This window comes from Colletes latitarsis, chromosome 2 (genome assembly GCF_051014445.1).
Source record: "Colletes latitarsis isolate SP2378_abdomen chromosome 2, iyColLati1, whole genome shotgun sequence".
NCBI classification, from domain to species: domain Eukaryota; kingdom Metazoa; phylum Arthropoda; class Insecta; order Hymenoptera; family Colletidae; genus Colletes; species Colletes latitarsis.
The window spans coordinates 19,788,895-19,806,243 of NC_135135.1; the positions used below are offsets into that span (position 1 = coordinate 19,788,895).

The following is a 17,349-nucleotide window of genomic DNA, read 5'->3' on the forward strand; positions in this document are numbered from 1 at the left end:
CGTTTATTCTCCACCCTTCCCCGTCGCCCCTTTCGTAGGGAATCTCTTTCCTCCGTTCTTTCGACGAAACGAATTGGACGATTCGGACAATTTTCTGGGGGCCTGCGTTATTTGTAAACAGAGTTTATTCGAGTTTGGAAGAGAGTAACTTCTGGGATCCATCGTGAAACTTTCAATGGAGATTGATCTTTGGTTCGAAAGGGGGGATGATTATTTTTATTTTACATCCTGTAGCGATTAGATTAACACATTCTATGGAGAAATCAAATGTATAGCAATCCGTGATGCGATGCATGAAATATTCTATACGGTTGGGAATGTGCACTGTATTATGTAAAATGACTGTGAATGTAGCGTGGCCTGTGGGTTCGCGGTTATCCAAACGAATGGCGAAAGCGAACGTGCGAAGTTAAATAAACGTGATCGCGTAAATTAATATTCTATGTTATCTGTAAATATCTGTAGTGCAAATAATGCAGCATTCCAAGTGGATAATACGTTTAATAATCGTCAGGATGTAATTTATTCGTGGCTAGTAATTTTTGTAGGCTTCGAAACAATGTTCTCCAAAATGGCGGGCATCTTAAGATCCAAGAGGGGACGAGAAAATTGTTAATGTAGGAAGATACATGGATAACTCGAAGGTTTCTTTATATTAATAGATTATTGCAGTATATTTTTCTTGTATCATTAATAGTTAACGAAGTTAAGTAGGTTCAACGACATCCTTTATCTAAGTTTTCCTGTGTCGTTTGTTTTAGTCTCTTTCAAATCATCATTTCGTATTAATCAACGCAGTACCACGCGCTCGGCGACAGCTCACCAATCATTCACGACACTTTGCGTTTAATAATCAACGTACGATTGATCATGCGTCCGGATCTATCTAATCTCGTCTCATCTGTTTCATGCAGCAAAACCAAAATTTATTTTATTCCAAATCTAAATATTTCTGACTCGAAGAAACAGGACTCGTTAAATTGTAAATTATTTAAATGCAATCTAGTTTCAATAACGAGAACAAAGTACATATTTACAATCGGCTAGAGAAAAAGTATTTTTTAGAAACGTAATCATATGGAGATAACGCGACGATTTATCCTGCAACCATTTTTCCGCGGAATTTTATCTTATTCGTAGAGCTAGATTATTGAAATTATTATTATCCCTCATTCCTAATCGTTATTTGTCGCATCAGACCATATGGCGACCAATTCAAGTATCGTGAAAGAATTTTTGCGAATAAGAAATCAATCGTGAAAAATACTTGAACATTTTCACGACAATTGCAGGCAATTTCATCTACATTTTTGGTACAAAAATTCGTCGTAGAATCCAGGAAAGTCATTCGCGTGAAAATAAATCTAAAATGTAGAGTAAAATTGTTTTCATAGGTGGCTTCGTTTCCGCGAAAATTGATTTTCGAAATTCGTAGGGCGCGTGCATGCATTGAATATTTTTTAACTGACGTCTCTCTTTGTTAGACAAAATGCGTTTTGACAATACTGACAGTAATGTAACGTAATCCGTTTTCATTAGTTTTGATTAATCAGAACATAGTAATAGAGTATTATGTTTACAAACTTGAATACGAGTAGAAACAGTGAGTTGTGGACAGACACGTTATATTCAAAAGGTTCGAAGAGTGTATCTATTCTATTTTTTTCAAATTCCCATTTCACGATTATACTATAAATTTTGGCTCGATTTATGTTCGAAACGAAACGTCAGCATTGCATAATAGCTTTCAGATATACAGGGTGTTCGGCCAACTCTGGAAAAAATTTTACCTGATTTTTTCTCGATTTTTTTTCTAGAAAGTGGGTAGGATTTCGGGGGTATGTCTATTCACCAAAAATGCTTGAAATTGACCTCCGCAACCGAAAATAATTTTTCCAGAATGATTTGATATTTTTTTTTTCGTCGAAAAATTTCACACCTTCTCGAATTTTTTTCTAGAAAGTGGGTAGGATTTCGGGGGTATGTCTATTCACCAAAAATGCTTGACATTGACCCCTCGAACTAAAAATAATTTTTCCAAGACGATTTGAAATTTTTCAATTTAATTGTTAATAACTTCTTAACGAAGCCTCCATCAACAAATTGGTATTCTTGATTTTCGTCTTATTTTGGCCTCCAGAATCCCCCATTAAAATTTTTCCCAGGGGTGGCCGAACACCCTGTATTTCCTTTGTCTGTTTAGAAATCCCGTTGGAACTGAAACGAACGTGAACGTCTCCACGCTAATAAAATTAAGTTTTAACGTCAAAAATACAATTAACGTGAATGAGACACTGATGAGAAACAGCGTTGCGCTTTCAAAGAGTAATGTTACCTATTAAAATTTATAATTTACCAGCTTTCTGCCCTCCTTTGCCCTTAGACTTCGTTGTCTTTCGGTCGAATAAATTAAACGACTCGAGTATCGCTGGGAATATTTATTTTAACTGGATCACTGAAATAGGAAGGATATTATAGAGTAGATACTTTCATCGTTGCGCAGTTATTCTTGGCATTGAGATATTTCCATGTACGTGAACGCGGAAAATATGTTTGGAACAGCACACGTGTCACGAAAACGTCGCAGTTACTGTCAACGACAATATAATGATAAACGTTTACTTTCCCGTCATTCCTTTCCAATTTATATTTTTATCGTTCGAACTATACGGAAGCGAAGTATCGTGATCGAGAAAAAATTTTTTTCGAAACCCCATCCACGATTTATTTGTTTTTCTATTTTGGTTTTCGTGCACGCAAGATTTTTGGCTTCGAACGATCGTCTTCGATTAAAATAATATTAAATGAAATTTTAACCGACGGTATACGAACGAAAATGGGTAATGTAAGCCTGCGATTATTATGGATTCGCGATTTATCTTCACCGTCGACGTCTCTGGCGGTTTTCTTTTCGACGACGAGAGGACCATTTATAATTCGCTGGTGGCTTAAAACTGACGCATTCGCGGTGTTCCATTGTGTTCAACAAACAACGAAATTTACGATGTTTTAATAGGGATAAACGGATAAATATAGCAACGCGGAAAACGATACTCTGTCCTTCCTCATTCTCGCAGAAATTTCTTGAATAGTAAGATCACTGGTTTCAAGAGAATTGCTTCAAAATATCGAGACTAGATTTCCTTTCAATTTGTAAAACAGCTTTCTATAACAATTAGTCGCTGTACTATATAATACAGTATTAGTAGTGTAATTTTAGACACATCATACGGGCTAGTGGACACAGAATATCTGATTTACAATAATAGCATTTTTTATTTCGATGCTTTCGAATCGAATATACAAAATTTATCGTTTCGCTGCAAAAGGTAAATATCCTGGGAATTCCCAAGACGTAAAACAGCTTCGTTTCTATAACAATTAGTCGCTGTACTACGAATACAATACAGTATTAGTAGTATAATTTTAGACACATCATACGGCTAATGGACACAGAATATCTGATTTATAATAATAGCATTTTTTATTTCGATGCTTTCGTTTCGAATCGAATATACAAAATTTATCGTTTCACTACAGAAGGTAAATGTCCTGGGAATTCCCAAGACATTTACATCCCTCTGTTCCAAATCCCGGAAATGGAAAACGGGTCGAAACAGCCAGATACTACCGAATGCTTCCTTCAGGAGGGTTTTTACTCTTCGACGTAATGAAATAATGGATATCCTCGTTGAATTTATAATGGAAAAGTTGCTCGAATATCGACGAACGTTTGTGAATTTTCGTGAATTTATTTCCTGAGATTGACAACCAGTATCATCGTGTGAAAACTTAAATTTCATTCGAAGGGATACAGATCCCGAAAGAACGATATATTTGAAGACTCGGAAAAGGTTGAAAAATGCCAGCCTTTTTCCCCCGGTGTAAAGGGTCCTATTGTACCATTCTCAACGACAATTGAAGCATCGCGAGCCCACACACCGCGAAATGGAACTTTGATTACGGAATAGTTTCTTCGAGCAAGGGACTCTTTATGCAAACGCCCTACGAAGCGTTTTCCATTTACCAACGCCTTCGCGTTTAACGCTCCATGGCTGACTCGTGGAAAGATTTCAGCCACGGATAGTTTAGCTTTAGATTTTAAAATCTTCGCGGCCTTTCAACGCCAACAGTCGTCTCAGACATTAAAAGGAACGCGTCGTTGCAATTTGCGTACCGCGTAAGTACCAGAGAATCTTGGAACTTGCGACTCTAAAAGCTCCCTGAACTAGCATTTATAAAATTTCGAACGTTTTACCAACCCAGCACCTATGATTAAATCATACAAGAGATTATTAATGTCTCTGTTTGTTACTAATAGCGCCACGCAGTCACATATTCAAAAGTTGGCTAGTTTGACGCCAAAAATTCCGCTCGACGGTGCCAATACTGCAACGTGATATTTGATACCTTATTTATTTTTCGTGTTTACACGTTTTATATTATTCTATCGTCTCCCAAATTTCGTGGCACCTTTGTTACGCAATGTTACGTACGCGAATGAACAATTGGTATATTTTTACCCGCGAAGGCCGCGGCGATAAATAAAACTCAGAAAGGCATCGCGAGCCAACAAAGTTCGAGAAACACAATCTGGACTGGATCGGACGTTCGCAATATTTAAATGTAATTATATAATAATCATGCGTATTTCTCTTATCTAGGAAATAGTTTTGAAGTTTACAAAATTTTACACGACTTATAAACCGCGTAAATTAAAATTCAATGCTTATCTTCGAGTCTCAAAATTCATAGATCAGCTTCGAGAATTAATTATTTTACGGTTAGACGAGACTATAATTTGGAAGTGACGGTTTCGTATTTTTATTGTAATTCTGTTAACAGTTACATTAAAATGCAATTTGTGTATATTCATATCGTTACATCAATTAAATCCAACATAAATTGCTAACAAATAATATTTACGAGTTCTGTAACGTTAGGTTTAGAATCTTAATGCGTCGAATTTACGTATTCCGTAAACCTAGTGTTAATTTTCAAGATAATGAGCCGAGAATTATTCAAAAATTCTATTTTAAACAGTCGAGAAAAGGCTAGCGTAAGTTTTTCGAGCACGATAAGAGGGTTGAAAAATGGACGGTATACAAAAGGTTTCAGCCCTGTTTTGATCGAGGATCGCGGCGGAAACGGATGCGAAAGATAGTCGCGCAGCAGAACGGGGGGTGGTCACTTTCACCGTGTTACCGCGTATCCGCCGATTTGGGGTAGCTCTCGAGTGGTGCGCTTGCGCATAGCCACGCGTACTTGGCGGAGCCGTGGCGACGTGCAACAAACCATGCAAGCCTCAGTTTTCACCAGGGTCTCGTCGGGGTAAAAAGCGATCGACGGTCCCGGCTCGACCTTGCCAGAGCGTTTCGATCATCGTACGCGTCGCAACCGGACGGTCTTCTATTTTTCACGCGACGTGACTGTGCCTCGGCATGTGACTCACTGAAAATATAAAAAAAACTGCCTATGGATTCGTCGTCGATCCACGTGTGACGCCTAGCTGTGTGGCTCGATCGCGCGATCCCCGTCGATCGTTTCGCGTCTCCCGATGCTTCGAACGCTAACAAAAGAAAAGGAACAGTATTTAAAACGATAGTCGACAGATAAGAGAATTAATAAACGGTGACGATTAAACATCAACTGTCTTCGAGGCTGGTGATCTCTCATCTGAATCGTGGATAAATCTAGAAACTCGATCGACGTTGTTTCGATTTGGTTCTCGAGGCTTGTGATAGATTCTTGAATTTCTGTGGTCGAGGAGGACGCGCGGTCGTTCGAATGGGTCGTAAAGGCTCACGTACGGTAAAGTTTACGCGAAAAGTATCCTCGAGTGGTTAGAACGGTTCCCGGCGTGAACTCACGGAACAGGCGTGCTGCATGGAAACGTCAGCCCTCTCGGGACACGATGAAGCCGTCGAGAAAAATTCCACAGAGCCTTTTGATCGGGTTTCCATGAACAGCTGCCCGCCCAGCAGCTTCCCCGACAAGTTCCAAGACTTTTTCGCAGCACTCAACGAGGATTCCGACGATTTACCCAGCATGCTCGAGGACAAGCTAATACCTAGGTAAACGGGCGTTTCTTGTTCTCAGTTTCAATATTTTACAACCGATTTTTTACATCGATCGCCCGTTAATTTAGTTAAAACGTTCTTGTATCTCGTTTTTATTCTTGTCGAGCCAGGACCTTATGGGTTTCCCTGAACGTGTCTTTGTTAGGTTCGTCTTCACTGCCTGCAACGCGTCAATCATAACCACATTGTCATGGTGCATTAACCTTGTCGGACCTGACTGTGTACAGCAGTGAACAGAGACGAGCAATATTCGATTAATAGGTATCCAATAAGACCAACGTACACCAATTTATTCGTGCAAATTGTAATTCGTGAAATACTACATTCTGTACCTTAAATTTTTTTACTTTCGTTCAACGAATGGTAGAGAGATTGCTATTTAAAAATATGAAAACAAATAAGCGTATTTCAGATTAATTATATCCATTAGTTAAATTGTTTATAACGTCTGGAGGAACATTTTCCTGTGCTCTGTTTCTCTGTTTGTTTAAGACACGAACTTCGCTACGAAAGTTTTATTCATTAGTCACTAAACTAACTCTTGGTAGCAGCTGTTACATGATATTTTGTTGGCGTATCGTGCTTTCTTCCTCCGTCAAAGTTATGAAAACTAACGAATACTTTTTCCATTTATTTTTAAGAATCCTAAATCTACCTTATTTTAAATTCATATTCGTGGACATCGAGAAGCAATTTTTCTGCCGTTACATTTCATCTTTACACGACCATAAACAACGAAGATATTTAAATGGTCCCATTTACGTGATCCAACCTGATTTATTCGCAACCGTTGGGGATGGTTTTATGGTGGTCCCTTCGTTATTGCCCATGAAGTCCATGGAATCGATAACGATAACTTTTACATCTGCGATGATATACAAGGTGTTCTGCCAACCCTGGGAAAAATTTTAATAGGAGATTCTAGAGGCCAAAATAAGACGAAAATCTAGAATACCAATTTGTTGATGGAGGCTTCGTTAAAAAGTTATTAACAATTAAATTCAAAAATATCAAATCGCTCTGGAAAAATTATTTTCGGTTGCGGAGGTCAATTATAATCATTTTTGGTGAATACACATACCCTCGAAATCCTACCCAGTTTCGAGAAAAAAATTCCTAAACGAAAATATAATGTCTGATCACGACTGAATGATTTTCCTGAAATTTCACGTGTTTCAAATCGTTCTAAAAAAATTATTTTCAGTTGTAGGGGTCAGTTACAATCATTTTTGGTGAATATACATACCCTCGAAATCCTATCCACTTTCGAGAAAAAAATTGGAATAGATGCCCAAATATTTCGTCAAAGTTAAAAAATTTCAAATCATTGTAAAAAAATTATTTTCGTTTGCGGGGGTTAATTACAATCAGTTTTGGTGAAATGACATACCATCGAAATCCTATCCATTTTCGAGAAAAAAATTCGAGTAGGTATTGAAATTTTTAGACGAAATTGAAAAATTTCAAATCAAATTAAAAAAATTATATTTAGTTACAGGGGTCAATTACAAGCATTTTTGGTGAATAGACATACCCCCGAAATCCTATCCATTTTCGAGAAAAAAATTCGAGAAGGTGTGAAATTTTTCGACGAAATTAAAATATATCAAATCGTTCTGAAAAAAATATTGTTAGCTGTGGGGGTCAATTATAATCATTTTTGGTGAAATGACATACCCCCGAAATCCTACCCACTTTCGAGAAAAAAATTTGAGAAGGTGTGAAATTTTTCGACGAAATTAAAATATTTCAAATCGTTCTAAAAAAAATATTGTTAGCTGTGGGGGTCAATTACAATCATTTTTGGTGAAATGACATACCCCCGAAATCCTACCTACTTTCGAGAAAAAAATTCCGTACGTGCGGAACTTTGAATGTTAATAACTTTAAAATTTTAACAATATTAAAAAAGTTGTTCTTTAACACCGTGAAGTGAGAAAAACCCCCTAAAACTGGTCCAATTTTCAAACGGCCATAACTCCTACAATAGTAAAAGTATCTCATTGAAATTTTTTTCTGAAGCTGAGCCCAGGGTAAATATCGCTAAAAAAAAACACCAGGAAAAAAGTCACCAGGATTTTCATTCTGACAGCACAATCCTGCCTGCGATAAATTTTAATAATAACGAGTTCCGAAACGAATTGTTTGTAAAAATAAAATACCATTTCGCGGTGGACTCGACGAGGAAATTAATTTATAATTTAGTTAATTTTTAAAACATACTTGTGTAAGTTTCAAAACCCAGAACTCGTTATTGTTAAAACATATCGTAACTACGATTGTGCTTCCGGAATGGAAAATTCTGATTAAAAACACTGAAATAAATATTCAAATGTTCCTTTGTTTACGACGTAAGGTCTGCCCTATGAATATTGAAATGGCTGTTTTCAAAATGTTCGAGAGCACGTTTTGTTAACACTTTGACTGCCACGTCACCCATATATGGGCGACAGGATTTACCATTATGATGCTAGAAAAAATTCTCAAGTTGAGATAGATAAGTTGCGGAAATAAGTATCGAAACAAATTTTAGGTTATGTAGTTTACAATGGTCTAAATTCCAAATGTTACTTTTGCAGGATATTATACGGTTTTGATCTGGCAGTGAACGTGTTAGAAGGTAGCTACTCGAGTATCTAAAAGAGCACACGAAGACACAAGGAACCTGTGAATTCCAGTCGAAAATCTTTCGAGCATATGTTTCGTCAAGGTCCTACGCGTTCAAATCATTTATGCGTGCAGCTTGAGACGCAACATGCCATAATCAGATTAATCTAATCGGATTAGTTTCTCCTACGTAGTTGTACTTATCCTTCAGCGATCCGACGTTTGCTAGGAAACGGAAACGTCCTCTTCGAATTAACGTATAACTTCCCACGAAACCCGAGGAACGAACCACCAGCGCCTTTCCGTCTCTACTTTGCACCGTTTATGCTAATAACAAACAGTAATAATTTAAGCTAATTTGCTTGGAGTTGTAATTAGAAATTCGAGTATCTTATAAATTCCTATTTACTTTGGTCGAATAATAAACACTTCGTGCGAACTGCACGCTTCGTTTTCGAGACGATCGAACCCGAATACATCGTCAAACGTAGCTTTAATTTCGTCTTTTAACGAAGTTACGAATCCTCGAAGTTTTACGAGTCCGTCTGTAGCGTTCGAGCGTCGTGATTTCGGACGAGATTAGTATAAAATCCGCAAATAAAATTGTCGGGAACTTTTAAAACGAATACAGTCGTCTGACAATAGCAGTCTGGAGAATCCGGGGAAAGAAACGCAATTAATTCGGGACGAAGTTTCCGAGGAGATTTTATAAGACGGAACCCCGACAGACGAGACTCCGTTGGATTTAATCTCTTCAGATTTCTTAGCACAGGGCTCCATCGAGTCCCATGTTTACCAGATCAACTAGTGTTGAGAAATTTCGAGGTTAGGACACACGGCGTTCGAACGTTTCCTTTTAACGCGTATGAAATCGTATCAAATAAATAGCAAAACATTCTTTTGACAGCAAAACACAGTAATTAACGTAACATTGATTTACTTGACGTAGAAATATATTATAGAAAGAAATACACGCGACACGCGACACGCACGTCTTACCGTATTCCATACAAAACTAACCTGTAATACAACTAAGTTGCGTGGATTGATTCATAGAGGCGCTTATATCTTTCATTCGTTAACACCTTTTGCATTTATATTTTATATGAACCTTTATTTTTTGACTGTCTCGATTAAATACGATATGACGTAAGTTAAATGTATGAATGCAAGTCAACCGTGACTGAAAATTGATTTATTCGCGTAAACGATACGTTCATCGACATAGCCTAACTAAAATTGCTGCACACGTGTTTCAGCCACTCCGGGACTGAATAGGACTGATCAAAATCGGGATTTACAACCGCGGCTTTCCGGTAATTCCCACACACGTGCGCGGGAACGTTTCAAAGGGAACATTATGTCGCGTATTCAATACATCGATGCGCGAATACAGATAAACTTAGAACATTTTCCCGCTGACCGTTCGGTGCTCGGCGCAAATATACCGTTGGCTAAAAATATTTGGCGCGAACGTTACCGGTAACGCGAAACATTGTACTTGAGAGACTTGGCACGCTTAATTATTGTATATTTATACGTACAATTGTGATATATAATGCGGTATTGCTACGATATTACGTATCGTAATATTACGAGCACCAGATGGAGTGCCAACTTCGCGTTCGAAGGGCCAAAGGTCACGATAGGAAGAATTAAATATCGATGACTGGCTGACGTATTCGAATTAGAATTCGACGAACATGTAACGTAGAATGGTTTTAGATTTATTCGCAAATAACGAACAACGTCGATTGTTGTTCTTGAATATAGGGTCAAGGGTTAGGTTCTCCAGTTGCTTCATGACTTCGAAGATATACAGGGTGTTCGGCCACCCTTGAGAAAAATTTTAATGGGGGATTCTAGAGGCCAAAACAAGACGAAAATCAAGAATACCAATTTATTGATGGAGGCTTCGTTAAAAAGTTATCAACGTTTACAGTTCCCCTCGTTCTGAATTTTTTTCTCGAAAATGCGCAGGATTTTGGGGATATGTCTACTCACCAAAAATGATTGTAATTGACCCCTGCAACTGAAAATAATTTTTCCAGAACGATTTGAAATTTTTTTTTTGCATCTAAAAATTTGTCCATCTTTCTGAATTTTTTTCTTGAAAGTGTGAAGAATTTCGAAGGAATATGTAATCACCAAAATTGATTGTAATTGACTCCTGTAACTAAGTATAATTTTTTTAGTATGATTTGAAACTTTTTAATTTTGACGAAAAATTTGGGCACCTACCCTTTTGCGATTTGTCTTAAAAATTCGTTTTCTATTTTTAATAAATTTGTTTGACGCTGTGCGGAAATATTGTCTAATACTTTTTTGTAGGTATCTATGATCTCTACTTCAGAAAAAAGTTTCATTGAAATATATTCATTATTGTAGGAGTTATGGCTCTTTGAAAATTGGACTATTTTTATGGGGTTTTTCTAACATTACGGGGTCAAGGAACAATTTTTGGAATATTTTTATAATTGCTACATATTCTACACTAAAATACGCGGCGTTTGGCTTTTTGAACATTAAAATCGTCCAATCCATTCAGAAGTTATGGTGTTTTAAAGATTCGCATGAAATTTAGGGGAAGCATTTCTGGCCTGAAATTATATTTTCGGTAAGGAATTTTTTTCTCGAAAATGGTTAGGATTTTGAGGGTATGTCTATTGACCAAAAATGATTATAATTGATCCCTGCAATCAAAAATAATTTTTTTAGAACGATTTGAAAATTTTTTTTTTCGCCGAAAAATTTCACCACCTACCCGAATTTTGTTCTCGAAACGGGGTGGGATTTCGAGGGTACGTGTATTCACGAAAGATAATTGTAATTATACCTCGCAACTAAAAATAATTTTTCCAGAACGATTTAAAATTTTTTAATTTAATTTTTTAATAACTTCTTAACGAAGGCTCAGTCAAGAAATTGATATTCTTGATTTTCTAGAATCTCCCATTAAAACTTTTCCCAGGGGTGGCCGAACATCTTGTATACGTAAATCTTATTAATAAAATTCGAAATAGAGATCGATCATTTATATTTAATGAGGTCAACGGTAATAAAAGTTAAAAAAAGAACCGATCGAAATTGTCTGCTTTAAGGGAATATTCATTTCGAATTTCTTGCTTGTTATCGATAAAAATATATTGCTGGCTCGTTACGAGTTCAATCTGGTTCCGTGTAAAAATTACACGCTTCGCTTGCATTATCTTTCCAACTCTGGAAAGACCCGGGAATCCCGCGTCAGTTTTAATGAGTCTTCTTCAGAAAGAGAACCAATAACGATGACCTATTACCCGGATTTTATTCGTACGACCAATCCCAACGACCGAAGTCGTAATTTTCAGGAGTAATTACGTCCCCATTATTACGCGGTTCGTGATTATAATCGGTTCAGAGCTCGAATTACGATTTCGTCGACGAATAGACAGTCTCTTCGAACTAAATACAACCGTATCAGGGTCAAAGCCGATTCATCAGCCCCGATCCTACGGGAACGTGACTTCGGATCATGTTTCCTTTATTCCACGTCGTCGTCGTTATCGGAAGACACGATAGTCGTATTTTAATTATAGAATCGTAGCTCCGTTTCCGATAACGATGAAAACTTATCGTGTATTTTATAACACGGTCTAAATATAAACGAAGCTGAAAGAGGAAGCAAACAAATGGAAAATACATGTATTCTTAATCGGCACTGAAGAGATTTCCAATAACGTATTAATACATTCGTTTCGATAGACTGTTTAAAAATAACATTTTAATACCGATCGATCGACTTTTTTACTCGCATTGATTTCACGTGAATCAACGATCCCGATATCGTCTATTGAAAAACGGAAACTATTACGTTACCAATAATCGTGCATAGACGTTAGTCGAATTTAGATTTAACGTTTCCAGTCGTTATCCACCGTTTAAATAATCGTACAGCTGGAATTCAAATTTATCGCCGTGATTTAATTGTAATCAACGACCGGAATTAAGTTTCCTCTAACGGAGTAGTTAAATCCATTACGCAAATGGCAACGTACAACTTTACCATTTAATGCATTTTCCGGGGCATAAATGGAGCCAAAAGGTTTGACTGCGCTGTTAGACTTTGGGCTCCATCATGAACTTTCTCACACTGAATATTCAGTGGTCCATGCACCACACTTACCGGGGATAAAATTGCCGGATTGAAATTCGACTCGAGCGAAGCTTCTCGTAAATTGCAAAAATCCCTTTATTCTCTGTTTACATTCGCACGGTGCAGCTAAATAACGAACAATCTGGCAATAATTATCAATGTAACGCATTCTTGAGACATCGGAAACGATACCTGAATTTTTTCGACGCTCAAAGCACTTAAAAACATTTTCGAGAGCCAGTCAGATCGATCGAACGCCTCTACCGACGGGTTTCATCGTCGCTTTTCTTCAAAACCGTATTTATCAGAACTGTCGACGCGATATTCCCGGAAATTGCTAAACCGATCGATTCGAAACTGCGTGCATGTAAATTGCAGTTCGTAATTGTAAGATCGTACCTTTAAATTTTCGATTAATTTCACTCTCTCTAATAGAAAAGAAACAATAGCTCTTCTTTCGAATATTCCCATTTCGTTAACACTAGATTTACAGAAGCTATCAATTCGACGGATATCAGTTCCATATTTAAAATTGCAGAGCGCGTAAACATTATTTTTTAATAACTTATGTTGAATTTGTTTGATGCAATGACACGAATGCATATTCTAATTAAAAGAAAAATCGTATTTTAAGGTAATCGTCAACACAAAAGGTACCAATAAATATACGTGCGATCAATGCAGGTAAATCTAGTGTTAAATTAGATTTTTTATTCAAATGTTTGTAAAATCTCGACTGGAAAATAACGGCTGCTTAAGGGAGTATTGCTGTGTAGACTGTCATTTCTTTGTGATTTTTTTTTTAACAACAGGTAGGTTTTTTTGTACTGACATTTTGCAGAAATATTTATTCGTCTTATAGGTATGTGCAGTATTTTTTCTATCAAAAAATATTAAAAATTGCGAGAGTTATAGCTCCTTGTTTAAAAAAAAACGCATTTAAACTGGCTTATATGATATTTTCCACCTTTTCCAGAAGAGCCATTAAATAAGAAGTTATAATTCCCACGATTTTTAATATTTTTCCATGAAAAAAATATTGTACGTGCTTATAAGATGAATAAATACATCTACAAAGTCTCAATACAAAACAGCCTACCTATCACTAAAAAAAAAATCACAAAAAGGGCCGTAAAATTGACAGTCTAGACAGCAATACCTCCTTAACTCTTTCTAATATAAAAGCAACAATAGCACTTCTTTCGAATATTCCCATTTCGTGAAATTATATTTTTTATCCAAATGTTTCTAAAATCTCGACTGGAAAATAACGGCTGCTTAAAGGAAGAAATTCACAAATTGTAGTGCACGGAGTGTTCGCGAAAGGTGGATCGAAACTTTTAAAGCTCCCGATGAGTTATTCAACGAACCAAACAGAGAATGCCTCGAGGACTATTTTTAGTTGTACAAACAATATAACAGAGAATAACTTTTGTGGAGTTTGTATCTTGCGTCAAGGAAGGATAAAAATTTATTAAATTGGTCCGGGTCTCGAAGGTAGTAATTTGTCGAGCACTGCAATTCAGAGGAAATAAATTCTATTTGCTGTCCTCTGCAAAATTGGTAAAGTAATTACTATACCGTTCTATGTTGCAAAGAGAAAGGGTACCAAAGTTACATTCGATATTCTTTCACGTATCGCGTTAGTTACGTCAACGATTTATTCAATCGTTTCGAGAAACGTGCAGCTTCTCCGAATAGACTGATGGATACTTTCGTACCTACACATCGGTGCATATGTTATTCACTTGAGCGCGTACTACGAGCAAAGTTTCGAAGCAGCTTTCGCATTCATCCTGCGTTCGGTTCTGAATAGCAGGCTGAGAACAGCCATCTTGAATCCGCGGGACGGGCCGCGCGAAATGGCGAATTGCAAATGGAGCGCTTGCATTCGCGAATGTTACAACATTATCGTGAAATCGCATTTCCCGTAGCCAAGCTCGTAGCCGAATTCGGGCAGGCGCGAGGACACGTGCAACACACGCGTCCTCGGCGGCCATTCATGCGGAACGAAGCTATCTCGAGCGGAAGACTCTTAGATTCGGGTTTACGATGCAAAGCGACATCGTACTGCCCCGATACGCGGCAGATAAGCGTCGAGGATGCCGGAGAAACTATCCTTATCGAGCTCGACGAGGACCTAATTCGGGCCAAGTTCACTCGGCCAAGGATTTCGATTAAACATATTTATGAAACCGAATCAGATTCTTGGGACTCGATCGTGTAAGAATTATTTTGGAGTCAGTGATCAAACGACGAATTAGTTTATAACGAATGAACAAACGTGTATTTGAACGAGAGATAACGCGGGCGCTTTCGTCGGCCATTTTGTCGAGCATTGGTCCGCGCATGCGCGGTACACGTAGGGCCAAGTATGCCCGATGATATCAATCGTGCATCGATCTAGAAATTTCTCAGAGATTGTTACCAAAAAAAATATGTTCGATTACAGAACAAAATTTAACTGTTCGAAGAAACATCACGAATAAATTGCTCTTCCGCGAAAAGAAGGCACAGTGACCAATACCTTGAAATTGTACGCGCCTTCTTCTGGTGGAAGAACACTATGTACGTGGATATTTAAAAGAAATATTAAACAGTCGTTATTCCTATTTAATTTTCCCTTTGAAAAGGGAACGATAACGATAAAATTGACCGGTATTTAAATTTGCATCGGGAAATGCCCGGGGGCTAGAGCAGCCAAGGACGACGAAAATCTATTATATCGTCCGACTATCTGCCGTGGGGGTGGAAAAGAACGTTATCTCGATGCAAATTCCGTCGAGTAAGCTATTCACCGATCCATCGAAAAGGAAAAAAAAAAGGGGAACTCCGTCGTGCACTTGACCCACCTTGTTAAAATTGTCCGGTGACGCGGCGAGAAATAAGGGACCAATTTATTATGCTTTTCGCGGTAAGTCGTTCCGTCGCCTTTTCAGACAGCAGGACACCCCGAACTCCGACTCGAAGGGCAGACGATGGAGCAAGAGAGCGTTTCAGAGGCGGAGCAGCGAGGTCGAAGTTGGTCTGCATCGCACCTCCTTGACGGGGTCTCAGGGTCACGCCACCGTCGATGGCTCGAAATCACCGACCCCGTCCAGACGACGGAGTTGCAGCATAGCCGTGGCCAGACCCACTCCAGACTTGCACAGGTAATTGATCGATTGGACCAACGTACCTTTAGACGTACAGCGATATCGGAGTCAGCTGACACCTGATCCAACTAACTGCATAGTTCGAGGTCTTTTATTTACACGTATACAGGCCACCTCTGGAAAAGATTTTAATGGGAGATTCTAGAGACCAAAATAAGACGGAAATCAAGAATGCCAATTTGTTGATTGAGGCTTCGTTAAAAAGTTATTAACGTTTAAACTTCCGTACCGACTGGAAAATTTTTCGGCGAAAATGAAAAATTTCAAATCGTTCTGAAAAAATTATTTTTGGTTGCGGGGATCAGTTACAATCATTTTTGGTGAATACACATACCCCTGAAATCCTACCCAGTTTCGAGAAAAAAATTCCTAAACGATAATATAATGTCTGATCGTGAATGAATGATTTCCCTGAAATTTCACGTGTTTCAAATCGTTATAAAAAAATTATTTTTGGTTGCAGAGATCAATTACAATAATTTTTAGTCATTAGACATACCCTCGAAATCCTACGCACTTTCGAGAAAAAAATTCGTGTATTTATTTTGGCCTTTAAAAATTTTTTCCACGGGTGGCCGAACACCCTGTATATCGTTTCCTTGATCATTGAAAATATATCGAACAGACTCATTTTAGTCACCCTCAAGATAAAATATTTAAGAAGTTTCTGGATAAAAATCCACCTAAAAGTGGATTGGTTGATTCTCGCGTAAAAATGTTTATGCACAAAGTAAAGAAATATTAGAAATATGGACTCACGGCCAAAGAAACATATAAAATAATCTTTTTCTTTCCCGAAGGAAAATAATGGGATCCTATTTACGTCAAAGTATCACACAGTTAAGTTTTTGCGTTTAATTATTGCTCCGAGGAATATTTTTTTAATCCCGAACTTTTAACACGGCAATACTTGCGCAGTCATTTACGTAATTGTGCCTTCAATCACTTTTATGACATGAAAGTTAAATTAGTTCGAAACTTTTCAAATTACTCCCGCTGTATTATGCAAATGTCTTTTAACCAATGTGAAAGACATTTCTATAAATAAAAGAGCGTAGCATCCCCGATACGGAGCACGGCGCCATATTGTCTTGTAAAAAGTTTATCTGTAAAGCGAATTTTCTTTTCACGCTAACTCTCGTTTCGCGAATTTAGCTAGCGACCGTAGCCTTTGTTGCTTTAGGCAATATTTGAACATCGTAACGCAGAGTCTGGTATTTTTCTACACGCAATTCATGACAAAATATAATCGAAAGAAAGATGTTTACTTTAGTTAGAAATTAGTAATATAGTTTTACTTTTTATAGAATTATTCTTGTCGCTTCCCATCCTTCATTTTTTTATTTTGATAATCGAAGATTATATACTTCAACAA

At 37.6% G+C, this 17,349-nt stretch overlaps 2 protein-coding genes across 2 annotated transcripts in view; one reads left to right on the forward strand and one right to left on the reverse strand.

Moving 5' to 3' along the window:
* LOC143349398 (uncharacterized) overlaps positions 1-17,349 on the reverse strand; it is a 79,006-nt gene that overhangs the window by 11,369 nt on the left and 50,288 nt on the right. The gene's annotated exons all lie outside the window — the stretch shown is intronic.
* The window catches only part of LOC143349411 (uncharacterized), a 58,945-nt gene continuing 46,623 nt past the window's right edge, over positions 5,028-17,349 (forward strand). Inside the window, exons 1-2 of the mRNA XM_076780658.1 lie at positions 5,028-6,074; positions 15,759-15,971. Of these exons, the coding sequence (XP_076636773.1) occupies positions 5,887-6,074; positions 15,759-15,971 (401 nt within the window). The 5' untranslated portion in view covers positions 5,028-5,886. The remainder of the gene's footprint in view (positions 6,075-15,758; positions 15,972-17,349) is intronic.